This window comes from Eumetopias jubatus, unplaced genomic scaffold, assembly GCF_037043125.1.
Source record: "Eumetopias jubatus isolate StellerSeaLion01/CBP00866 unplaced genomic scaffold, mEumJub1_p1.0 scaffold_10, whole genome shotgun sequence".
Lineage (NCBI taxonomy): Eukaryota > Metazoa > Chordata > Mammalia > Carnivora > Otariidae > Eumetopias > Eumetopias jubatus.
Genome location: NW_028274816.1, coordinates 103,558,973 through 103,585,043, shown reverse-complemented (window position 1 = coordinate 103,585,043; position 26,071 = coordinate 103,558,973). Strand labels below are relative to the sequence as shown.

The 26,071-nt window shown below is 41.8% G+C and overlaps 1 protein-coding gene across 2 annotated transcripts in view; it reads left to right on the top strand.

Annotated features, from left to right (window-relative positions):
• WIPF2 (WAS/WASL interacting protein family member 2) overlaps window positions 1-26,071 on the top strand; it is a 49,849-nt gene that overhangs the window by 8,000 nt on the left and 15,778 nt on the right. For both annotated transcript variants that reach the window (XR_003607104.2, XM_028089930.2), the window contains exons 2-3: window positions 18,533-18,664; window positions 25,396-25,528. Coding sequence is in view for 1 of the 2 variants with exons in the window: in XM_028089930.2 (XP_027945731.1) it covers window positions 18,602-18,664; window positions 25,396-25,528 (196 nt within the window). In the remaining variant the exon portion in view is untranslated. The remainder of the gene's footprint in view (window positions 1-18,532; window positions 18,665-25,395; window positions 25,529-26,071) is intronic.

Here is a 26,071-nt window from a genome sequence, read left to right as displayed (position 1 = left end):
CTTATAGTGGCCTGGAAGTTCCTCACATATCTGACATGTGGTAAACTCTGCGGTGGTGAACATTTTTAGGTGACAACCAGGCTGTGGCAGAGATTGAGGTCACATTAGGCAGCCTGCTTTCATTAGAGTTGAATCTGAGATGCAGGTTCTAGAATTAAGCATAATGGCCTTTTAATTATTTTGGTTGGTTTGGGATTTTCTGCTGTTCTTAATTACATTGGTAACAGATCCATTACAGACCTTATGTTTTGAAATTTTGGTCAGTCTGAAGTTTGGTTTTGCTTATACAATGTTAGGATTTTTTGGTTTTTAGTAATTAAATGTTTGGATTTTTTAATTTTCATAGTAAGAATACATAATTTAAACATTCAATAGTACTAGAAGACTTACAATTAAAAGAACAGCTGCTCCATCTTTCCTTAACTGTCCTCAGTCACTTTTAATACTTCAGTGGTTTTTTTCCTGATGCATATTATTTCCATATTTTTACATAGTATGCTTATAGTATGCTTATACAGTATGCTTATACTGTTATTTCTTGTTTTTTCCAGTCTTAGATATTATCTGTTGAATTTCTGCTATGGAAGATGATTTTGCATTTTTTTGAAGATTTTTTTAAAAGATCACGTATTTATTTTATATATAGCAAGAAAGCGTGCACACACATGTGCAAGCGGAGTGGGGTGGGGGGAAGGGCAGAGGGACAGTGGGAGAAGCAGACTACCCACCGAGCGTGGAGCTCAACACAGGGCTTGATCCCACGACCCCTGAAATCATGACCCAAACTGAAATCAAGAGTGGGATGCCTGACTGAGCCACCCAGGTGCCCCAAAGATTTATTTTTATTTTTATTTTTAAGTAATCTCTACACCCAATGTGAGGCTCAGACTTAACCCTGAGATCGAGAGTCACATGCTCTACCAACTGAGCCAGCCAGGTGCCTCTGATTTTGCATTCTTATACTGCTAGCTACCCTCAACCCTTCCTGCTATCCTTTTTTTTTAAGATTTATTTATTTATTTTGAGAGAGTGAGAATGAGAGAGAGAGAGAGCACATGAGAGGGGGGAGGGTTAGAGGGAGAAGCAGACTCCCCGCCGAGCAGGGAGCCCGATGCGGGACTCGATCCCGGGACTCCAGGATCATGACCTGAGCCGAAGGCAGTCGCTTAACCAACTGAGCCACCCAGGCGCCCCCCTGCCTGCTATCCTAATACAGTTTTGATTAAATCAATATTTTGTATGTTTTTATATGTCAGGGTTCAATCAGAAAAACAAACCATTCTTGATATTTCAAAGAGGATATTAGATGCTTACAAAATCAGTGGAAGGTCATGGGAATGCCACCTTGCAGGGATTCCAAAGAAACTGCTACTATTAATAATCTTTGCTATCTTAAACACCAAAGCAGGCAATTTGTAGAATATTGGAAACTTGCAAAACCACATGACTGGGGCGTCTGGGTGGCTCAGTTGGTTAAGCGACTGCCTTCGGCTCAGGTCATGATCCTGGAGTCCCGGGATCGAGTCCCACATCAGGCTCCCTGCTCAGCGGGGAGTCTGCTTCTCCCTCTGACCCTCTGCCCTCTCGTGCTCTCTCTCTCTCATTCTCTCTCTCTCAAATAAATAAAATCTTTAAAAAAAACCAAAACAAACCACATGTCTGTCATCTGTTAGAGGCCACACACCTGCTTATTGCTATTAGAAGAGCAATAATGGCACATACCTTCCTTACATCTTCTAGGTCTTGAATGAATGACTCTGTACTGATGGAAGTTAAACCACAAGCCCGGGGCGCCTGGGTGGCTCAGTCGTTAAGCATCTGCCTTCGGCTCAGGTCATGATCCCAGGGTCCTGGAATCGAGCCCCGCATAGGGCGCCCCGCTCGGCAGGAAGCCTGCTTCTCCCTCTCCCATTCCCCCTGCTTATGTTCCCTCTCTCGCTGTGTCTCTCTCTGTCAAATAAATAAATAAAATCTTTAAAAAAACAAAACAAAACAAAACCACAACCCCATTGAAAGAGCATTCTGGGCAATGTAGTTCCCAGGTTTTCAGTCTCCCCTTCTGTCCACCATGAGCCAGAAAGAGGGTAGAGGTAAATATAGCCTAAAGAAGAAAAATTGACGTCCAATATAATGACTGTCTGTACTGTGATTATACTGTATTTCCTTACACATTTTCCCTTTAAATATAATAATCACCATTCTTTTTCTTTTTTTCTTCCTTCCTTCTGCTTGATTTATTGAGTATCAATCGCTGATTCATCCCTAAACTCTGGCAAAGTATAAATCTCTTTTCAGTACAAATACTTTAGTGGACCCTCTTTTGGAGTCTTTATGAAAAAGGGTTCCATTGGAGGGGGTGCATTTTGGGGGGCCTTGCATGTTTCTGCCCACACCCTGGTTGGAAGTTTGACTAGATATAAAATGTTATATTGGAGATGGCATTTCTTTGGAAATTTTAAGCCTCGTTTTGTGGTCTAACTTAATAGTAGTATTGTGAAGTTTGATGTTACTCTGATTCTGGATTCTTGTATGGAATTTGTTGTTGTTGTTTTTTTAAGATTTTATTTATTTGACAGAGACACAGCAAGAGAGGGAACACAAACAGGGGGACTGGGAGAGGGAGAAGCAGGCTTCCTGCCGAACAGGGAGCCTGATGCGGGGCTCTATCCCAGGATCATGACCTCAGCCGAAGGCAGATGCTTAACAACTGAGCCACCCAGGCACCCCTGGAATTTATTTTTTCTTTGAAAGATTTTAAGGTGTTGTCTTTACCCCAGGTATTCTGAAATACAATGATATGTGACTGTGTACCTTTGTGTGACTATTCTAAAATTCATCATGTTTGGCATTCAGTGAGCCTTTTCAGTCTGAAGTGTATTTCGATCTGTCCTGGGAAATTTTCTTTTATTATATTTTTGATAATGTATTCTTTGATAGTTCTTTCCTTTGTCTTTCTGGGAACCCCTGTTATCCAGATGGTGAAATTCCTACACTGGTCCTCTTAATTTTTTTTTTCCTCTTGATTTTGTCTTTTTTTTCTCATTCAGTTTTCAGATATTCTGAGTTTTTTCTTCCAGCTCTTCTATTGTACTTTTAGTATTTGCTATTGATGTTCTAAATTTCCAGGAGCTCTTTTTGTTCTCAGAATTTATATATAAGTATTTTTACACGTTGTTAGGAATTCAGTTTTGTTTACTTTGATTCCTGTCTTTTCTGTTAGAGATTTTCTTCAAATATCTGGTAATTTTTGGCTGTCTGTTTACTTTTGAGAATGAGGCACTTACAAGCTCTGAGTGTGGAGCCCTGGCTCATTAAGTGGTAGGCATTCACCGTAGATTGTATTGGCAGCTGGTCATTTTCCTTGGAGAGGACTCCTGTAGTCTCCTGCTAGAGAAAGACAAGCCCAGCAGCAGGTGTTTTGGAGCCAAGTGGGGGAACAGAGCTGGGGAAGGAAAGAGGTCTCATCGTTGAGTAGATAGAGGTTCACTTGATCTCCCTATTTTCAGTATGGTACTCCTGCCCTAGGCTGTAACTGCTTACTTGGTTCAGAGGCCCTCTGCCTGGCAGCACGGGCAAGGGAAAGAGGGGATCTCTTTCTTACATAGACTTTCAATCAGTTCTCCTGTTCTAGCCCCTCTGACCCCCCGTTGTTCAGAGGTGCCTTCAGTTTCTGAGCTTTTTCTGAGTTTTCTGTGGTGGGAATTTACTTTCTGCTGCAAGCGTTTAACTTTTTCCTTTCTGCAAGGTTACTTGTCACTAGTGCATGTGCCTTCCAGCTTCCAAAATTTTGTTGACATCTTTCTGCTGTTGCATCGTTTTCCATTTACTTTGTTTTTTAAGGCTTATGCCTTTAAAAACATCCCTTTGCTGTCATTTTAATGGCGTTTCATGAGGGAACACTGATAAATGCCCTCCACACATTTATGTTTAACCAGCATATTCATCAGCTTTTCCTTGCTGCTCTCCATTCAGTCACAATAGTGTTGGTGTAATTGAGTACTAATACTCCTTCAGAACACTGTTTTTCAGACTTCCCTAAGACCGAGAATTACTTAAGGTGCTTGTTGAATATATAGATCTCTTTGCTGGAAGATTTCTGATTTTTTTTTTTTAAGATTTTATTTATTTATTTGACAGAGACACAGCGAGAGAGGGAGCACAAGCAGGGGGAGTGGGAGAGGGAGAAGCAGGCTTTCCGCTGAGCAGGGAGCCCGATGCGGGGCTCGAGCCCAGGACCCTGGGATCATGACCTGAGCCGAAGACAGACACTTAACGATTGAGTCACCCAGCACCCCAGATTGCTGATTTTAGTAGGTCTAGATTAGGACCCAGGCATGCATGCGTGTGTGTGTGTGTTTAAGATTTTATTTATTTATTTGACAGAGACACAGTGAGAGAGGGAACACAAGCAGGGGGAGTGGGAGAGGGAGAAGCAGGTTTCCCGCCGAGCAGGGAGCCCGATGCGGGGCTCAATCCCAGGACCCTGGGATCATGACGCGAGCTGAAGGCAGACGCTTAACGATTGAGCCACCCAGGCGCCCCATGCGTGTGTGTTTTAAACAGATACCCTAAGATGGGTTTTATCTTCAGGCAAGTTTGGAAACTGTTTTAGAAGGGTCTTCTAAACCTTTATTACTCCCAAGTCTCTGAGGCAAACTCCTCCGGCTCCACCTAATACTGCTTTTGTATTCAGACTGTGTTTTAGTCTGTCCGGCATTGGTTTGGATTTCTAAATTAGAGCGTGTGTCCTTCATCTGGTTAACTCCTCTCTTCTCTGGTGAAAAGCTGACTGATGTTAATAACTTTGGCCTTGTGTGACTCCCATTTTTTTTTAGCCAGCACTTCTAGACTCATTGCTTGGTTGCTTGGTTCCTGGCCTGTGTGGGTGGGGAGGAAGTATTAGTTATGAACATTGAGCTACTCTCTGCATCATTTCACTGTCTAAATCCAAGAATCTGTTAAATTTTTTTTGAAGTGTAAAATTGACTCAGGCTTTGAAAACAGATGTACTAATTATCTGCCTTGGATTTATGCAGCATCATTTTTGGAGATATTAAAAGCTGTGATTTGAAGTTTGTTTTTAACTTTGATAATATGAAAAGGCACATTCTCTTCTCCTTCTTGTATTATGGATCCCTAAGGCCCAGAAAAGAAAAATGGCTGTACCTTTTACTACCAGTCTGTAAGGCATCTGGAAATGAGGTGTTTGCAGCTGCTCCTTGGTTGCTGTGAATTGCTTGGCAGTCATGAACCAAATAGTGCATGTCTTACAGTGTTGTAGAGGCCAAGTGTAGGATCCTAGTTCTTAGTTCTTGGAAATCTTGTGGCTGTTACTAGCCAAAAAATCCCCAAGGAAGTCATGCTGGCTCTGACATGGAGCTGATTTACATTCTAAGATGAACAGCTCCATAGAAACAGCAAGTTCCTGTGAAACAGTTTTGGTGAGTGAAGTCACGAAAACAGTGTGAAATCTAAAGTATTACTGTCTCACAGATTATTGATCACTGGCTGTGTTATGAATCACTACTTTGAACTGTTACTGATTCTGAAACTGATTTACTGCAGTTGACTATTTCTGTACACCTTCCCCCACTTTTCCAATACTTTAGTGTTTTCACGTTAACAGGATTTTCTCTTTGCTTTGAGGGGTGTAGTAGGGGCCGATGATGTTTGGTGAGGCCACTCCCTAATCTCTGTTTAGGATGATTTTCAGACATTTAATTTACAGTTTCTCTTGCATTAATTAATCTCTAGCCATCTTTTTTTATGAAGCCATTCTTTGCAGCTGTGGTTATTTATTTGAACATAAGAATAGACTTCTCATTGATTTGTCATCATTTTAGATAAGAGGACTTGGCTCCTGAGTATGTGGGAATAACCCATGGTATCTAATATTTACTACATCAAGTAGTCTGTGACTAAGTAGACTTCTGAGTTTATGTTTTTAGGGCTTTATTTAATTAATTTATTTGTTTATTTTTAATTTATTTATTTGACAGAGACAGAGAGCACAAGCAGGGGGAGCAGCAGAGGGAGAGGGAGAAGCAGGCATCCTGCTGAGCAGGGAGCCCGATTCGAGGGTGGATCCCAGGACGCTGGGATAATGACCTGAGCCAAAGGCAGACACTTAACCGACTGAGCCACCCAGGCACCCTATTTATTTATTTTAAAGATTTTATTTATTTACTTGAGAAAGAGAGCACAGAGGGAGAAGGAGAAGCAGACCCCCACTGAGCAGGGAGCCCAATGTGGGGCTTGATCCCAGGATTCTGGGATCATGACCTGAGCCAAAGGCAGACACTTAACTAACTGAGCCACCCAGGTGTCCCTGTTTCTAGGGATTTTAAACAAATCTAGGAAAAGAGGAGTGTCACAGGAGGAAAAGCTGCATCGTTGGGATGTATACTTAACGTTTCTTATTAGAGAAATTATATTGAAAGGATTTCATCATACAGTTACATATCTTTATTCTACGTCTTTCCTTTTCTCTTTCAGGCTTGTGTGCTGCTTGTAACAGTGAAAGATCATTGATGTGGAGAGTAAAACATTCAGGTTTAGTTGTAGAAGTTGTAGGATTTTCAGTTTAAATATTCATGGTGCATATGTGATTTTTTTTTTTATTACTTGTTTTGGATCAATCAGATTTGCTGCATAGTTGAATTTCCATGATGGAAAATGCCTGCAGTTGGAAAAATGATTTTTTTCCCCTTCGTGGAGTAACCTTGGAGTTTTAATTAATTCCGTCTCTGTGCATGACAGAAATATGTTTCACCAGAGGTTTGACTGAATTGAATTTCAAGGGGAAGGTAGCACGTTCTGCATTGAGAGAAGAGGGCTGTGGATTATTTTTAAAACTATATAAAGCTGTTTTTGCATGGGTTGGGGGAAGGGTGATAAGGTATCTGTAACATGAAAGTTATTCTAGTCTGTTTCTTTTTATTTAGAGAAACCAAAGTGCTTTAGTGGAAGCCCTCCACCATATTCTGTCCTAGAACACATAAAGGCGTGTTCATAAGTCTGTGTTGACATCAGTTCCCACGTAATTATAGGAACCTGTTTGGCTCCTGCTGTTTGTCAGTCTCCTGGAGTGGCACGTGAATACTCTTAGGTAGCTCCTGGCACTTGTCCCATGTTGGGGTTCTTCGGTTTGGGAACTGGATGCCATTGTGTTTACCGTGGTAGTGAACTCCTACCTTGCCATGCTGTACTGCTTTTCAGGAGCAAAACTGAAGGGCAGGTGGACAGGCAGACATTATCATCAGGTGATTTTTAACCCTGGAAGGCTTCCAGTTAGTATCTGGGTCCCTAGCTGTGCTTAAACCAAGCGGTCAAGTACAGTCTGTGGGGTTAATGAGATAACTGATTGAACTTGTTTACTTTGGGTGTGGAACTGTTAGTTGGTTTAAACTCCTTTGGTACAGACATATTGGACAGAGAAGGATACTACTTTTAAGGGGTTTGGAGAATGGCCTGTAAGGTCTCCCACTCTTGTCTGTAATCTGTTCTAGCTACCCTGGCTTTCTCACTCGTTCTCTCACCAGGTCATGCTCCTTCCCATCTCGGGCTTTTTACTTGCTGTTTTTTAATTCTTCTTGGAGTGCTCTTCCCCCAGATGTTCATAGGGGTTGCTCTGCTCATGGAGAGACTTCTTTGTGGAGAGCCAGCCCCCCTCCCTGCAACCCTATCTAAGAGAACATTCCTCCATACTCCTACTTTCACCCTTCATGATTTTTTTTTCATTCTTTTTATCAGTAACTGAGATAGGAGATTTTATTTGTTTTCTTGTTTATCTCTTCCACTAGAATGTAAGCCCCAGGATTGTAGAAACTTGTTCAGCCTCTAGAACTGGGTTTATCAACCTCAGCATTATTGACATTTTGGACTAGATAATTCTTTGTTGCGGGGGGGCTGTCCTAGGAATTATAGAATGTTTTCTATCCACTAGAGGCCAGTAACACCCCCTAGTCATGATAATCAAAAATGTCTCTAGACATTGCCGAATGTCTCCTGGGAGACAGAATCATTCCCCTCAGGACCATTGTTACACAACAATGCTTTGGCACCTAGTGGGTGCTTAAGAAATATTTATTGAATGGATTAAGTGATGGGTGCTCAATAAATATTCACTGGATGATAAATTCATGAATGAATGAATTCAGCAAGTTAAAAACGTTTGGAGCACTAAACCAAGCACATATCCTCCTTGTTTCTTCCTTTTCTTTTTCTTTTTTTAGATTTTATTTATTTGTCAGAGAGAACACATGCTTGCACAAGCAGGGGGAGCAGCAGGCAGAGGGAGAGGGAGAAGCAGGCTTCCCCGTTGAGCAAAGAACCTGATGTGGGGATTGATCCCAGGACGCTGGGATCATGACCTGAGCCTAAGGCAGACACTTAACCGACTGAGCCATCCAGGCGCCCCTCATTTTGAACTTGTTTGATGTGAATGTTTCTAGGGTTTGTTGTGTGGTTATGAACATTTGATTCATTAATGGGTTTTAATGTCTGTGCTTGGAAAGTCTTGCCACCCCACCTACTTGGATTATTGAACCCACATTAGGCAAGGCTGTGGTTCCTTCTGGCTGGGATTAAAGTACATCAAACACAAACCCCATTTTGCATGGTGACTTTCTTTGTTCCAAAGCAACTGATTTTCTCTTTCTGCCAAACATTTATGTTCCATCTCTGATACTATTAGATTTATTTTGATTTGAACTGTTGAATCAGAATTCCATTGAGGGGTATGTCTAGAATCTTTCCTCCTGAAGACACAACTCTTTTCTTTAGATTATCTGGAGACAAGATTAGGCAGAGTTATTGGTCTTTCAGAGAGGATCTTGAAATGTCTCTTTCATCTGTCTCTCTGTTTCTTTAAATTTATTTATTTATTTGAGAGAGGGAGCGCACCAGTGGGGGAGAAGGGGGGAGAGGGAGAAGCAGACTGGAGAGGGAGAAGCAGATTCCCCACTGAGTGGGGAGCCCGATGTGGGCCTCCATCCCAGGACCCTGGAATCACAACCTGAGCCAAAGGCAGACATTTAACTAACTGAGCCAGCCAGGTGCCCCTTCTCTGTTTCTATATATTGGGGAGAGGTTTAATAGGATATTAAAGACTTGAACATGGGGGCACCTGGCTGGCTTAGCTGGTGGAGCCCGCAACTCTTGATCTCGGGGTTGTGAGTTCGAGCCCCACATTGGGTGTAGAGATTACTTAAAAATAAAATCTTAAAAAATAAAAAATTGAACATGTATTTAAGAAAGGAGAGAGGGGTGCCTGGGTGGCTCAGTCAGTTAAGCATCTGTTTTCCGCTCAGGTCATGATCCCAGTGTCTTTTGATTGAGCCCCACATTGGGCTCTCTGCTCAGCAGGGAGTTTCCTTCTCCCTTTCCCCCTCCCCCGACTCATGCTTGCTCTCTCTCCTTTCCTGAAATAAGTAAATAAAATCTTTAAGAAGAAAAAGAGGGGGTGCCTAGCTGGCTCAGTCGGTAGAGCATGTGACTCGATCTCTGGGTCATGAGTTTGAGCCCCATGTTGGGCATAGAGAGTACTTAAAAAAAAAAAGAAAAGAATTTTCTTGACATCCCAAATTCATATTCATATAACTGATTCCTGTAAGGTAAAACTAAGGCCCTTGAGACTTTGCTGAGGGAGGAAGCCTACTTTTTAAGGTCAGTTTTTTTTTTCTCCCCTATGGGATTTTTTTGGGTACTTCAGTACAAAAACTGTAATTTACTTGGTAATCAAAGCTGAGATAAAAGGAAAATGCTGTTACCTAAGGTCTCTTAGCATGAAAGTAGATAGCATTTAGATTTAGAATTAAAATTTTTTTTCTTTTAAAAATAACTTGCAATTGAAACTTGAGTTTTATAATAGCAGAATGCCATTTGAATAAAGGCCCCAAATGGTAGTGGTAACTAGAATACTTTTGAGATAATTTTAAATATATGAGAAAAGCAGCAACTAAATTGAATTCTTCATTTATCAAATGTGAAAGGTCAGCGTCTTTGTACTTGGGAAGTCTCCTGCTCTTAAAATGTAGGAATACATATTTGGAATGAAATGTTAGGAAATTGAATGGAAAAATAGGTTTTGTCTTTTGAGGAATAGAAGAGACTGCTTTTTAAAAGTGCATTGCTTGAGTTTCATGAAGACTTATCTCTGAATTCTTTGATAAATTTGACATCAGGAAATTTGAAATAATGCTCTCTGATCTTGATTTCAAAGAAACTGACTCCTGAGGATGTGAAAAGCTTATTCTATCATGGTTTCTAAGGTAGAAGGGCTTAAGAAGGGAATGAGAATTGGTGTGTTGCTAAGCTGGAGGCAGCCTCACAATATTTCTGAAAATCAAGGACTCTGAAGAACACAGATGGTGAGGTTCGTAGTTCTAATTTAAAAGATCAGAAAGGAAAGACTTAAAATTTTGTAAAGAACCCTTTTTTTTCTTCTTAGGTTTAATCTCAGGAATGTTACTTTTTTTTTTAAGAGATTTTATTTATTTATTTGACAGAGAGGGAACACAAGCAGGGGGAGTGGAAGAGGGAGAAGCAGGCTTCCTGCCGACGTGGGGCTCGATCCCAGGACCCCGGGATCACAACCTGAGCCGAAGGCAGACGCCTAATGACTGAGCCAAAGGCAGACGCCTAATGACTGAGCCACCCAGGAGCCCCAGGAATGTTACTTTTTAAAAAATTGCAGTAACAGTACTTCCAGAAGGACTGAACTTGTCCTTTGATTAAAAGTAGTTGGTCCAGGGGCACCTGGGTGGCTCAGATGGTTAAGCGTCTGCCTTAGGCTCAGGTCATGATCTCAGGGTCCTAGGATCGAGCCCCACATTGGGCTCCCTGCTTGGCGGGGACCCTGCTTCTCCCTCTCCCTCTACTGTTCTCCCTGCTTGTGCTCTCTCACTCTCTCTGTCAAATAAATAAATAAAATTAAAAAAAAAAAAAAGTAGTTGGTCGGGGCACCTGGGTGGCTCAGTCACTGGGGCGTCTGCCTTTGGCTCAGGTCATGATCTCCAGGTCCTGGGATCAAGTCCCACATCGGGCTCCCTGCTCAGTGGGGAGTCTGCTTCTCCCTTTCCGTCTGCCTCTCCCCTCCACTTGTGCTCTCTCTCTCAAATGAATAATGAATAAATACAATCTTTTTTTTTTTAAATTTTATTTATTTGACAGAGAGGGAACACAAGCAGGGGGAGTGGAGGAGGGAGAAGCAGGCTTCCTGCTGAGCAGGGAGCCCGATGCAGGGCTTGATCCCAGGACCCTGGGACCATGACCTGAGCCGAAGGCAGACACTTACGACTGAGCCACCCAGGCGCCCCTAAATAAAATCTTTTTATAAAAATAAATAAAAGTAGTTGGTCACTAAAATTTGTCATTCTGTGGGGCACCTGGGTGGCTCAGTTGGTTATGTGTCTGACTCTTGATAGCCAGCTAAGGTCTTGATCTCAGGGTTGTGAGTTCAAGCCCTGCATTGGGCTCCATGCAGGGCATGGAGCCTACTTAAAAAAAATTGTCATTCTGTTATAAAACTTTATGAAGGGTTTTTGGTTCACTTGTTTTTAACTAAAAGTAGTTCTTAGAGCAGACCCTCTGCTTCGGTTTAGTGATTGTATCAATATTAAATTAGTTTGAATAAAGCTTTTGGGGGTTTTCAGGGGAAGGAATGTTGTATTAACATAAATTTACTTAAGTTGGGCTGCTCTTGGGAAACATAGAGCTGTTTGTATTTTATTAATAAAATAGAAATTTGGGGTGGGTTGAATTTTCATTTGGGGAAAATAGTAGGAAATTGCTACACCAAACCAGTTTCCATCGCAAATGTTTTTTGGGGTGATTAGTGAAATAGCAGGGGATCAGAAGATCTAGATTTGAGTCCTAAATCTGCAGTTTACTCTAGAATGATCTTGGGCAGTTGCCCTTAGAGCAGTTGCCCTTAGATCAGTCTTTTCTCTCTAGTGTGCATGCATGCGATTGCACCCACTCCTGGAGCTTGAATGTCCTCGCCTGTAGAATGGGAAGCAGTGATATTCGACCATAGTGTATCATTGCATACTCATTGTCAATAATAGGAGCACGTCACTCATGCAGTCTTTGTGGAGGCAGAAGAAAGGTTGAGAAGCACTGCTGATTGTCAGCACAAAAGCCTGTCTCTTGATGAAGGTGATTTTTTTTTTTTTTTTTTTTAGTGGATCTATTTTGAAATTGGAGTTTGAATTGAGCCTATTTTAAGAAGGCATCTGTGGGCGCCTGGGTGGCTCAGATGGTTAAGCATCTGCCTTCGGCTCAGGTCATGATCCCGGGGTCCTGGGATCGAGTCCCGCATCGGGCTCCCTGCTCAGCGGGAAGCCTGCTTCTCCCTCTGCCTCTCTTTCTCTCTCTCTGTCTCTGTCTCTCATGAATAAATAAATTTAAAAAAATTCTTAAAAAAAAAAGGCATCTGTAACTGTGTATTATATTAGTGGTCTTTTCCAGTGGATTGCTTTAAAAAAAAGATGTGCCTTGCTAGAGAATTACTGTTTTGCCTTACAAACGGTGCTCACTGTTAGGCATAAGGTTGTTCCTTTAAGTGATTCTTACTTTGTAGCATGTAGGTTGGATTACCCGTGGATATGAAAAGAATTAGGGACTTGTCTTAGTCTCTTTTCCCGATCATTCTAGGAGACCGTTTTGGCAATGGCAAAGGTAGGTAGAACTGGAAACTCAGGAAAGGCAGGAACTGAGGTGACTGGAATTAGTTGAAAATATTTGTTTCTGAATAGATTATTATTATTTCCTATTGTTTTCTGCTAGCTTTTTATTTTTTATTTATTTTTAAAGATTTTATTTGAGGGGTGCCTGAGTGGCTCAGTCATTAAGCATCTGCCTTCAGCTCCAGTCGTGATCCCAGGGTCCTGGGAGCTCCCTGCTCCACGGGAAGCCTGCTTCTCCCTCTCCCGCTCCCTCTGTTTGTGTTCCCTCTTCCGCTGTGTCTCTCTCTGTCAAATAAATAAAATAAAATAAAAATATTTTATTTGGGAGAGAGAGGGAGCTCATGAGTAGTGGAGAAGGGGGAGAGGGAGAGGGACAAGCAGACTCCCCACTGAGTGTGGAACCCGACGCAGGTCTCGATCCCAGGACCCTGAGATCATGACCGGAGCCGAAGTCAGATGCTTGATCCACTGAGCTACCCAGGTGCCCCTCTGCTAGCTTTTTAAAAAAATGCTTTGGGGGGAACTGTCAGAGCAAACCCAGAGAATTCAAACAGAAGAAAGTATTTTTCTCTATATCTTCCTTTTATTTTAAATTTGCATGTCCCCTCCATTATAGATGGATCATGAGGATTTACTGTTTTGATCAATTTTTATTTATTTTTTAAGATTTTATTTATTTGAGGGGCGCCTGGGTGGCTCAGTCATTAAGCATCTGCCTTCGGCTCAGGTCATGATCCCAGGGTCCTGGGATCGAGCCCCGCATCAGGCTTCCTGATCAGCGGGAGGCCTGCTTCTCCCTCTCCCACTCCCCCTGCTTGTGTTCCCTCTCTCTCTGTGTCTCTCTCTGTCAAATAAATAAAATCTTAAAAAAAAAAAAGATTTTATTTATTTGAGAGAGAGAGAGAAAGACCATGAGGTGTGGGGCAACAGGAGAGGGAGAAGCAGGGCTCAGTCCCAGGACCCTGAGATCATGACCTGAGTTGAAGGCAGATGCTTAACCAACTCAGCCACCCACGTGCCCCAATTTTGATCAGTTTTTAAAGTCTGGTATGTTAGATCCCTGGCAAAGAAGAACTAGACTTAGCTTTGAAACCAGACATCAGAAGGTGTTTTCCCTTGAAGGATGGTCAGCTGCTCAATTCTTTTTTTTTTTCTTAAAGATTTTATTTATTTATTTGAGAGAGAGAGAATGAGAGACAGAGAGCACGAGAGGGAAGAGGGTCAGAGGGAGAAGCAGACTCCCTGCCGAGCAGGGAGCCCGATGTGGGACTCGATCCCGGGACTCCAGGATCATGACCTGAGCCGAAGGCAGTCGCTTAACCAACTGAGCCACCCAGGTGCCCTGGCTGCTCAATTCTTGAAGTGAGTTCAGACACCATTCCCCATGGGAACCATCTAGCCTAAGTCTAGTTGTCCAAAGTCTACTGTCCAGTTCTTTGTGATTGGAGCAAAAAGCTCTGTTGGGCATCCAGCCTGTAGTGGCATTGTTGGAAGGGTTAAGATTATGAAGACCTTCACAGTCGTGTTTCTGATCAAATTCTACCCACCTCTAAAGGTTCTTGGTTTTTAGAACCTTTGGAATATTTGCTCTTTTCTTTCATCATTGAGAAAGTGTTTAAATGGTTTTGAGAGCATTGAGGGAAATGTTTAAGTGGTTACTCCTTTAATCACAGAGAAATTTTGATCACCTGTGTAAAGAGTTCAGAACCAAACTTCCTCAGTGGATTGCTATGCTGGTTTGATCTTTTAGGCTTGGCTTGGTACACATGGTCTCTCATCTGTGCTAGGGGCTACCTGTGAGATTTCCTGTGTCCTAATCTCATTAATCACCCTGCTTGGAAGCAGTTCTTCCCTGGATTAATTTTTGAAGTTGATTACCCTGTCTTGAACCTTTCTTGTCATCTGTAAGTTGTACTCCCAGTGATAATGTTATTTTCACTTTGATTTGGCGGGGGAACAAGAAGTGGGATTTCCTTGGAACAGCTTTTTTGGGTGAATTATTGTTCTTGAGTTTTAGTTTTACTTTTGCCCCCCCCCCCCACTTTAATGTCTTAGGGCAAGACAGTTCCCTGGTTTGTCTCATTTGTAAAGTGCAGATCACTTACAGACTGTAACAGGAGGACAGCTGTATAGTTTTTTTTTGTGACCTGATAAGTAGCTAAATTCTCACATGGTATTTATGCTCTGATCAGATTCCAAGGATGTGACTATACTGGGAGTCGGTAAACTATGGCCCACGAATCAGATCTGGTCCATAGTCTGTTTTAATAATGCCCATGAACAAAAACTAATGATGTAATGTATGGTGATTAACATAACAATAAAAATTTAAAGAAATAAAAAAGAAAGCCCTCCCCCAAATAATGTCCATGAACCATGAATGGTTTTTACATTTTTAAAACGTAAAAATGTAGGGTTTTGTTTTTTTTTTAATTTTTATTTATCTGACAGAGAGAGACACAGCGAGAGAGGGAACACAAGCAGGGGGAGTGGGAGAGGGAGAAGCAGCCTTCCCGCAGAGCAGGGAGCCCGACGTGGGGCTCAATCCCAGGACCCTGGGATCGTGACCCGAGCCGAAGGCAGACGCTTAATGACTGAGCCACCCAGGCACCCCTAAAAATGTAGTTTAAAAATGTAAAAATCAAGAGGATGAGAAGACAGGCCACACACTGGGAGAAAATATTTGCAAAAGACACATCTGATAAAGGACTGTTATCCAAAACAGACAAAGAATTCTTAAAACTCAACAATCAGAAAACAACCATATTGAAAACTGTGCAAAAGACCTAAACAGACACCTCACTGAAGAAAATATACAGATGGGAAGTAAGCACATGAAAAGAAGTTCAACTTCATATGTCATCAGAGAATTGAAAAATTAAAACAGTGAGATTGCACTACTACAGACCTATTAGAATGGCCAAAATCTAAAACACTGAAAGCACCAAATGCTGACAAAGATGTGCAGCAGCAGGAACTCTCCTTCATTGCTGGTGGGAATGCAAAATGGTACAACCACTCTGAAGACAGTTTGGCAGTTTATTATACAATGTAACTCTTTACCATAGGATCTGGCAATCACAGTCATGGTATTTACTCAAATGAGCCAAAATTTATGTCCCCACAAAAACCTGCACAAGAATATTTATAACCGCTTTATTTATAATTAGTTAAACTTGGAAGCAACCAAGATGTCTTTCAGTAGGTGAATGGATAAACAAACTGTTGTACATCCAAACAATGGAATATTATTCAGCACTAAAAAGAAAAGAGCTATATCAAGTCATGAAAAGACATGGAGGAAACTTAATGAGTATTACTAATTGAAAGAAGCCAATCTGAAAAAGACTACATATTATATGATTCCAACTGTATGACATTCTGGAAAAGACAAAACTATGGAAACAGTAAAAAGGACCAGTGGTTGGGGGAAAGGAGGGATAAATAGGCAGACACAGATTTTTAGGGCAGTGAAACTATTCTGTATGATGCTACAATGTGTGTAGTTGTCATTATATATTTGTCCAAATATATAAAATACAGGTTGCCAATATCTAATCAACTTTATTTTAAAGGAGATATTTCAAAAATATAAAGGTTATCAAAAAGTTGAATATTTATAGTTACATCATGGGCTGTTATTAACAGTATAGAGCATAGAATATGTAAGACTTTGAATAGGAACTCTACGAAGTATAATAAACAGCAAGGCTACATGTCACTGTTTTGCCACTCTACAACGGCAACTGTACAATGTCTGTGACCTGGAGAGTCTTTCTTTTTTCTGTATCCAGAAACCACCAGGGGTAGCAACTTGGCCTCCTGCACAGGCCACTCACTGCTCCACCTCTGTTCACAGGTACTGGGTACAGTCTGAGATTTTTTTAGTTGAGCGAAGTTTAATCTTTCTGAACACATAGGACATGGGCTTTCAGTATTTAACATGATCTTAAATTCTGGGTGCCTGGGTGGCTCAGTTGTTAAGCGTCTGCCTTCAGCGCAAGTCATGATCCCAGCGTCCTGGGATTCAGCCCCGCATCAGGATCCCTGCTTGGCGGGAAGCCTGCTACTCCCTCTCCCACTCCCCCTGCTTGTGTTCCCTCTCTCGCTGTGTCTCTCTCTGTCAAGTAAATAAAACCTTCAAAAAAAAAAAATCTTAAATTCTGAGTATAGAGCAGGGAAGTCGCAATGTGGACACAGTTCAATCATCCTTCAACATGTGTTGATCTGTTGCAATGCAATATGGGATGTTATTTTTGCATCCAGGACAGAGGACTTCACACTCTGGGAGAAGAAATTCACAGAATGGACACAGGGTTGTGGCCTCTTCTGTCTCAGATGTATCAGGTCTCCTGACCATGGCCTTGATCTTTTTGTATTTGGCATCTATTTTGTTGTGGTACTCAGGCCTCATCAACATGGCTGCAAAGCTGAAAGCAGAGTTCTTGAGGCCTGCTCGGTGTCACTCGATCACCATGAACGTCAGGATTGGCACAATGTGTGACGGAAACTTGCTGATGTTGTTGGCCACCGGAATAAGCATACGTGCCCCTTTCATATGATCTCCATTTTTAACATGAATCTTCACTAGTATAGAAGATGCTGAATCATATGTGCAGAATCATGAGGTTGGTGGCCATCTTAGAGGGAATTTTGATCTTCTGGGATTTAAGTTCTGCATACATGCTAAAGAGAAGGTCGTGAGCATTCTGATAGTTTACGGCAGACTGCTGTTCTCTGGCAATGATGATGGCGGTCCGGGCAGTCTCTCGGTATTGCTTCAGGGCCATGTACAAGTGGAACAGGTACTTGGCATCCTTAGGCATGCCATCACTCTCTCCCATCAGGTGGTCTATCGGCAGACTGGTCAGCAGTTCATCTTTTGCCTGACCAACAGTTTCAGTTGCCATTTCTATTGCCGCATTATCTTCTGCACTCGGACATTTGAGGAAATGTTTAAGTGCTTGTGAATATTGGCCACACAGCAAGAAGAATTTTCCAGCCTGAAAATGTCTTTTTTCTCCTTTAAAATATAAGGTGATGCTTTGATAGTCTTCATTAGTAGTATCTTCAGAACCAATAATGTCTGCATAGATTTCCATTTTGCTGTGCTGCTGAGCCAGTGTGAAAGCTTATTACATATGGACATAACAAGAAACTGGATGGCAGACCCGTAGTCACCCAACCTGTAGAAAAAACCTGGCTGCCATTCTGTCGCCATCCAGAGACTGGGTCTCTCTGACTTTGGGTGGTAATGAGGTATTGATAGTATCAAATGTCCAACTGCAGGATGTAGATAGTGGGGGAGGCTGTGTGTGTGTGGGGGGGTGTGGGTGGAGGAGAAACAGGAGTATATGGGTACTCTACTTTTCTGCTCAGTGTTGCTGTGAACCTGAAACTGCTCTAAAAAATAAAGCTTATTTAAAAAATGTCAAAATAAAACAAAGAATAAAATGTGACAGAGACCGTATGTGGCCTGTAAAGCCTAAAATATTAATTAATTTTTTTTTTAGGGGAAGGGAGAGGGGCAGAGGGAAAGAACCTTAAGCAGGCTCCACACCCAGCGCAGAGCCTAATGCAGGGCTCGATCTCATGACCCTGAGATCATGACCTGAGCCAAAATCCAGAGTCAGACTGAGCCCCCCAGGTGCCCCAGTATTAATATTTATTATCTGGCCTTTTACAAAAAAAGTTTACCAAGCCCTGGACTCTATCACAGAGGAACTAGGGGATGAGGTGCTTAGTTTCTCTCTCATGTCATGCCCAGTCCCCTAATTCTCCTGGGTACTCAGTGTCTCTGATGGCAGAGTTGTTGTTCTCATTGAATTTCCATTTCATTGCAGGTATATGAGTGACCTAAAGCTGCAAATTAAAACGGAGAGAAAGCAGTGCCAACTGCAAGCAGGGCAAGGATGCCAATTCCTCCACCCCCTCCACCGCCCCCTGGTCCTCCTCCACCGCCCACTTCTAATCAGGTAGGTAATCTTTCCACCTGGGTCTCTCAGAACCTTCACGGATACTTAGGGCTTCCTGGTGTAAGGCATATTCTACTCAAAGATATGTGGTGTAGAAGGATAGAGAGTAGCTAAGTGAAGTCTGCCTTCATTGACTAGTTCTGATTTCTGAGCGATCCTCTTAGCACTATAATGGCTTATCTTGTTTTCTTCTCCTGGTTCAGTCTAAATGGAGATTTGGACAGGTCACATCACAGTAGGAACTTGTCTTTTGCCCTTAAAACCATTTGTTCTATAAAGGTCAGTACAGCCTTTCTCTGGCATCATTGAGGAAGGGGATGGCAACTCCTAGTGGTTGTTTCTTGCTACTATTCTTCTCCTCCTCTTCTACTCCAGACAGTTCCTCCTAAAGCCCAAGTCCATCAAGTCTGTCAGCCCACCAAAAAAGAAAATTTCTGGAAAATACTATTAAGAAGACTTAAAGGTTTGATAACGGGAGGACAAAAAGCAGTGTGGTTTCTGAAGCAAGTAGGCAACCGCTTTTACTATATGTGGATTGTGATACCTGGTGTCACATGAGAAAGAAGCAACCTGGGTGCTCTGTCTCGTTTTTTTTAAGTTTTTATTTTTATTTTATTTTATTGTTAAATTTTTAAACGGTATTTATTTATTTATTTATTTTGAGAGAGAGAGAGTAGGGAGGGGGCAGAAGGAGAGAGAGAGAATCTCAAGCAGACTCCACGGTGAGCACAGAGCCCGACACGGGGCTCGATCTCACGACCCTGAAGATCATGTCCTGAGCCAAACTCAAGAGTTGGACAGTTAACTGACTGAGCCACCCAGGTGCCCCTTAAGATTTTATTTTTAAGTAATCTCTACATCGAACTCATAGGCCTGAGATCAAGAGTTGCATGCTCTACTGACTGAGCCAGCCAGGCGCCCTGCTTTATTCAATTTTGTGAAATTTAGAAGCAAAAGGAACTTAGGGAATGAATACCTTGGGGGGGGGGGTGGTTATATAACAGATGAGAAATAGTGCCCTAAAGTGTCGGTGTATGTGTGTGTTAGGTATTTAACAGATGAGAAGTACTGCCTTAAAGAGGAAAAGTGATTTGCGTAGCTAATTTATTTTAGAACTAGGACTAGAGTTAGGTCTGCCAACTTGGTTTTTTCCGTAAGTTCTTGTTTTTAGACATTTTGTTTGAGGATATGTATGAACCCCCTTTCTGGATGAAATTTTACATGGAACTCTAATAAGTGAAGTAGATAAAAGCAGAGCTGCTCTGGTTATAGTGAGATGCAAGGACCCAGAATATATCCTTGGATCTCTATAACCTCTTGGATTACTGCCCTGCATCGTGCTTAGTCATTTACTCAATAACCTTTTGTTGGGGGTTTACTGAGTTTCAGAGATTGGCTAGGCATACGACTTAGAAAATCCAGGTAATTTTACTTTATGCTTCTGTATTGCTTGAGTCTTTCCCAACAAGCTGTATTTATATAATTAAAAGAAAGAGAGGGAAAACATGCAGGTAAGAAAAAGAAGCAAATAAAAATAATCTGTAATATCATCAACCAGAAATGAGACAACTTCTGCCTTCGAAGGCTCCCAGCACAATGGGCGAGATAGACAAGTCAACAGGGAAATTCCACGCTTTGCAGAGATAAATGCGGCCACAAAGAAGCATGCCTCACATACTGGCTGGAAGGAGTGGAGGCAGTCAGAGAAAGCTTCTAGCCAGGAGGTGATACTTGAGCAGAGTTTTAAAAGATGAGTAGTGTTTAGCCAGAAAGAGAAGAGGGAGGGCAGGCACTTGGTATTGAGGAAGTAGAATGAAAGGGTGCTGATTTGTGGGAAAGCATACCCAGGATTGGATCATGACTTGAGGGGCCTGGTGGGAGATGAAACCAGAGGCAAAGGCAGAGGGTTTTGGCTTTTTCTCCGGGCAGTGATGGGGAGGTAGTGTGTTGTCAGCAGCAGGAGTCACCTGACTGGGCCTGTGTCAGAAAGGTCATCCTTCATAGTGTGGACAGTGGCTTGGGGTTGAGACTGGAGACAGGGAAGTCAAGACTTGGAGATAGAAGCCTATTACAGTTGAAAATCTTAGAGTTTGCACTAAAGCCATAAGGATGGAAGACGACGAGAGACACTTAGTAAAATCTTACTGAGTTGGTGACTGATGCAAGGAAGAGGAAGGAGGTTGGAACAACTCTAGTTTGGGGGATTGAATGATGGTGCCATTTACAAAGCGAGGTTTGTGGAGGAGGATGTGAACTCAATTTTAGATATGTTGAGTAATGTTTTAATAATTTTCTCTTTACAAAAGTAATACATTCAAGAAATTTATGAACCATGGCTGGGGCGCCTGGCTGGCTCATTTGGTAGAGCATGGAACTTTTGATCTCAGAGTTGTGAGTTTGAGTCCCAGGGCGTAGAATTTACTTAAAAAAAAAAAAAGATTTATGAACTGTGGGTAAGGATAAAGGAGCAATTATCTGTAATCCAGCCATTCATAATAGTTTTGTGTACGTCCTTTCCCTCCTTCCTTCCTTTTATCTCCTACTTTTTCTTTTTAAAGATTTTATTTATTTATTTGAGAGAGAGAGAATGAGAGATAGCACGAGAGGGAAGAGGGTCAGAGGGAGAAGCAGACTCCCTGCTGAGCAGGGAGCCGGATGTGGGACTCGATCCCGGGACTCCAGGATCATGACCTGAGCCGAAGGCAGTCGCTTAACCAACCGAGCCACCCAGGCGCCCCTATCTCCTACTTTTTTAAAGGAGGCTGTGCTGTATGTACCTAGTGATTTTTTTCCTTTTTCTCCCTCCCCCACGCTGCTATGCGTACTGAGTTCTAATCTGCTCTTACTCATTAATACATGGTGAATGGCTTTTTACATCATTAAATGGTTAGGGATATCAGTAAAACATTTTTTTACTGTACTAAAAATGTGGCAAAAATTAGAGAATGCCAATAAAAATAGAAAATATTAAGCTGTTAATAATTAATCTTTGTTAACATTTTATATGTTTTACATATTTATTATAGAAAAACTAGAAAATTCAAATAAATATAAAGAATTATTACCCCAAATTAACTTTTGTTGATATTAGTGTATATATCCTTCTGGAAATATTCGGTATGTATGTGCCTTTTTTTCTTTCAATACAACTACTTATTGAGCACCAGGCACTGTGCTTAGCCCTTGAGAAGTGTTGTTCTTTCATTTAATTTTCAAAACTACCCTGTGAGATAGGTTCTACTGTTATTCCTATTCTGTAGAAGAGAATATTAATCTTGTTAAGTGTTTTGTTTTATAATATTCTTTACTTGATTGTGTCAAACATTTGCTGTCTAAAGATACCTCCAACATCTTTAAGAGCTTAACTGGCATTCCCTTCTATGCTTATGCCATCAGTGTTCCTTTTGATTGAACTTTTAGATTATTTTCAGTTTTATGCTATTAATAACATCTTTATGTACTTCTCTAGTTGTTTTCTTAAAGTTAATTTATAGGTAGAATTCTTGTGTAGACTATTTTTTTGTTTTTTTTAAGGTTTTTTTTTTTTTAAGATTTTATTTATTTATTTGACAGAGAGAGACACAGTAATAGAGGGAACAGAAGCAGGGGGAGTGGGAGAGGGAGAAGCAGGCTTCGCGCCTGAGCAGGGAGCTCGATGTGGGGCTCGATCCCAGGACCCTGGGATCCTGACCTGAGCCGAAGGCAGACACTGAACAACTGAGCCACCCAGGCGCCCCTTGTGTAGACTTTTTAAAGGTGTTTAATACAAGGGGTGCTTGGGTGGATCAGTCGGTTAAGTGTCTGTCTCTTGATTTCGGCTCAGGTCATGATCTCAGGGTGGTGAGATCCAGCGCTCTGTCGGGCTCTGCATTTGGTGTGGAGCCTGCTTAAGATTCTTTCTCTCCCTATCTCTTTGCCCCTCCCCACCGTCTCTCAAAAAGAAAGAAGAAAAAAGGTAGGGGGGAAAAAGGTGTTTGATACATAAACTGGAAAGATCATACTAATTTACCTTCCTCTGGATAATACAAATGAGTACCTATTCCTCTCAATCCTTACGACCACCATAAGACAGTTACGTTTTCTACGCATTTTTTTGAGCATCCTCCGTGTGCCAGGCACTGTACGACAGTGAGCAGTAGACCCTGCCTTCATGAAGCTAGCAGTCTCCTGTTAAATTTTAACTTCTACCAGTTTCATTGGTAAATAATGATACTTTGTTTTAGCCTGCATTTAAAATTTTTTTTCCATATTTGCTGGCTCCAGGATTTCTTTTACACAGTGTTTATATCCTTTGCTTATTATCCTGTTGATTTATAAGTCATCTTTATGTTAATGTTGCATAGAGTTAGGATACTACCTTTGTGTGTCACAGATGATTTTTTTCCTTCCATTCTATCATCTGCTTATTATATTCCTAAGTAAATAATTTATAATAAACAAGTCTTCTAGTCTTTCCTTGTATTTTAGTTGTCATGTCCTTCCCCTTACCTATTTTTTTCATATAGTACTCTTTTTTTTTACATTTACATTTTATAACTCAACTAGAATTTGTCTGAGTAAGCTATAAGGTAGGGATTTAACTTGATTGTTTTTTTCTCCAAACTTAACCAGTTATTATTAGTAGCTTATATTTAATAATCTGTGCTTTCTGCACTGCTGAAATACACTTTTATTATTTCTTTTCCTTCTTTTTAAGATTTTTTATTCATTTAAAAGAGAGAGGAAGAGAACTAGTGAGAGCATGGGCAGAGGGGAGGGTCGGAGGGAGAGGGAGGAGCAGACTCCCCGCCGAGCAGGGAGCCTGACATGGGGCTCGATCCCAGGACCCTGGGATCGTGACCTGAGCCAAAGGCAGATACTTAACTGACTGAGCCACCCAGGCGCCCCCACTTTTATTATTTCTTATATAGACGTAGATTTGTTTATGGACTTTCCTGTTTTGTTCCATTTATCTGGCTGTCTGTCCCTGTGCTCCTGGTCCTAGCTTTTGGTGGTACTAGTCCCATTTTCTTAGTTTTTTTCCTATACTTAATCTTCCAGATGGGATTTTAGAATAATTTTTTAATGGTTTCCAAAAAATTCCACTGTGTGGTTAATTTAAAAAGCTCTACATTTAAAAATTGTGTAAGGAACATGGTATGATGTGTTGCATTTTAGGTGTATGTGGGATATTCATTTGAAGATGTCCTGTGGACATTGGCACATATGGGTGTGAAGCTCAGGGCCAGGAGTGGCGATGAGATACAAAGATTTGAGATACTTGGGCTTTTCAGTGGTATTCAGACCCTGTGACCAGGTGAGCTTGCTCAGGGAGATTCAGATGGAGGCTGAGGACTCTGAAATGGCATTTAAGAGGTAGGTGGAGGGTGAAGAACTCAAAAAGAAATAGGATGTTGGAAGAGACCATAAGGTAAGTGGGAAAGGCATGGGCTTTGACATAATCAGACCAGCTCTGCATTTACTAACCATGTGACATTAACTTTTCTAAACCTTCATTTCCTCATCCTTGGAAAGGGAATAATATGGTCTATTTTATTTTATGTTACTTTATTTTTAAAAGATTTTATTGACTCATTTATTTGAGAGAGAGAGTTTGTGCACGTGAGCAGGGGGAAGAGCAGAGGGAGAGGGACAAGCAGACTCTGCACTGAGCATGGAGCATGCCACGGGGCTTGATCTCATGACCCCAAGATCATGACCTGAGCTGGAACCAAGACTCGGACATCTAAGCAACTGAGCCACCCAGGTGCCCCAATATGGTCTATTTTATAACATTGTTTAGAATATAAAGTGATAAGGGGGCGCCTGGATGGCTCAGTCGTTAAGCGTCTGCCTTCGGCTCAGGTCATGATCCCAGGGTCCTGGGATCGAGCCCCGCATCAGGCTCCCTGCTCTGCGGGAAGCCTGCTTCTCCCTCTCCCACTCCCCCTGCTTGTGTTTCTGCTGTCGCTGTCTCTCTGTCAAATAAATAAATAATCTTAAAAAAAAAAAAAGAATATAAAGTAATAGGGACGCAACAAGATCTGTTAGTTGAGGTACGATACGCATTTTAGAATCAACTGTCTGGGTTGGGATCCTTGCTTTACTATTTATTTGGGTGCATAGCCTCAGGAAACTATTCAACTATTCGCACTTTCCAAATGGGTTATGATAATAATATTTATTTCCATAAAAATATTTCAAGATTTAAATGAGATAATGGAAGTAACATGCTTAGCCTGAGGCATAGCAGGGACGCAGTCAGTGTTTGCCTTTATACATGTAAAGCTTCTAACACACAAGCCCAGCACACAGGTACTCAGTATTACTTAAGGCCTTTTTTTTTTAAGGAGAGAGAGAGTGGGGGGGGTTGGGGGGAGGGAGAGAGAAAAATCACAAGCAGGCTCTACGCGCAGGGCCTGACGCAGGGCTTGATCTCATGACCCCAAGATCATGACCTGAGCTGAAATCAAAAGTTGGACACTTAACTGACTGAGCCACCCAGACACCCCAGATAAGGCCTCCTTTTGGGAGCTTCTGAATAGGAGGGGGAGCTGCACCCTTCACAAAAGGCACAACAGAAGAAGGACTAAGAAGAATGAGAGCGCACATTGGTACGGATATTTGGTGCAGGATCTGATTAGGCTAGAGGGGCATTAATGAAATCCAGCTTGGCTTAAGGTATTTATCCCAAGCTCCTGGTAAAGGGAAATATTTAGGATGGATAGTTATATTTTCCCCTCCTCCTCTAGGCACATACAGAGCAGCCCAAGCTGAGTAGAGATGAGCAGCGGAATCGAGGTGCCCTCTTACAGGACATCTGCAAAGGGACCAAACTGAAGAAGGTGACCAACATTAATGATCGGAGTGCTCCCATCCTTGAGAGTGAGTCTAATCTTCATTTCCTAGTGAGCCACCAGGATCCCAGGATTGACTTGGAGACTTGGCTGTTGTTTTTATTGTTGGGAAAATTTTGTCCTTTAGGAGAGTTTTCTTTGAATTGAGTGGGAAAATTTTGAGTGGGAAAATTTTGTCCTTTAGGAGAGTTTTCTTTGAATGTTCTTTGGCTGTCTTCACATCTTTTTATTTGAATACCTTAGAAGTTTCTTTTTGACCTTTGGGAATTATTCTCTGGGGAAAGACTCTCATCTCCTACGGTAACTAATGCTCTCTTTAGGGCACATCCTTGGCTGTTCTCTGAGGAGACCGTCATGTCACTAAAAACCGCTAAGCTGAAGCTAGTGAAGATTTTATAATTGCCACAAGTGTCCATTCTGATAGGCTTCTGGAGAGTTTGCTCACACCTGGATCCCTAAGTCCCTGGCCCCCTTACCATATGGGACTTGGAGAAGAGAGCCCAGAGAACTCTGCTGAAAGTGTCTTGATCCTGGTTTTCTCTTTGACTTTCCTAAGTAAGGGAAGTTTGGC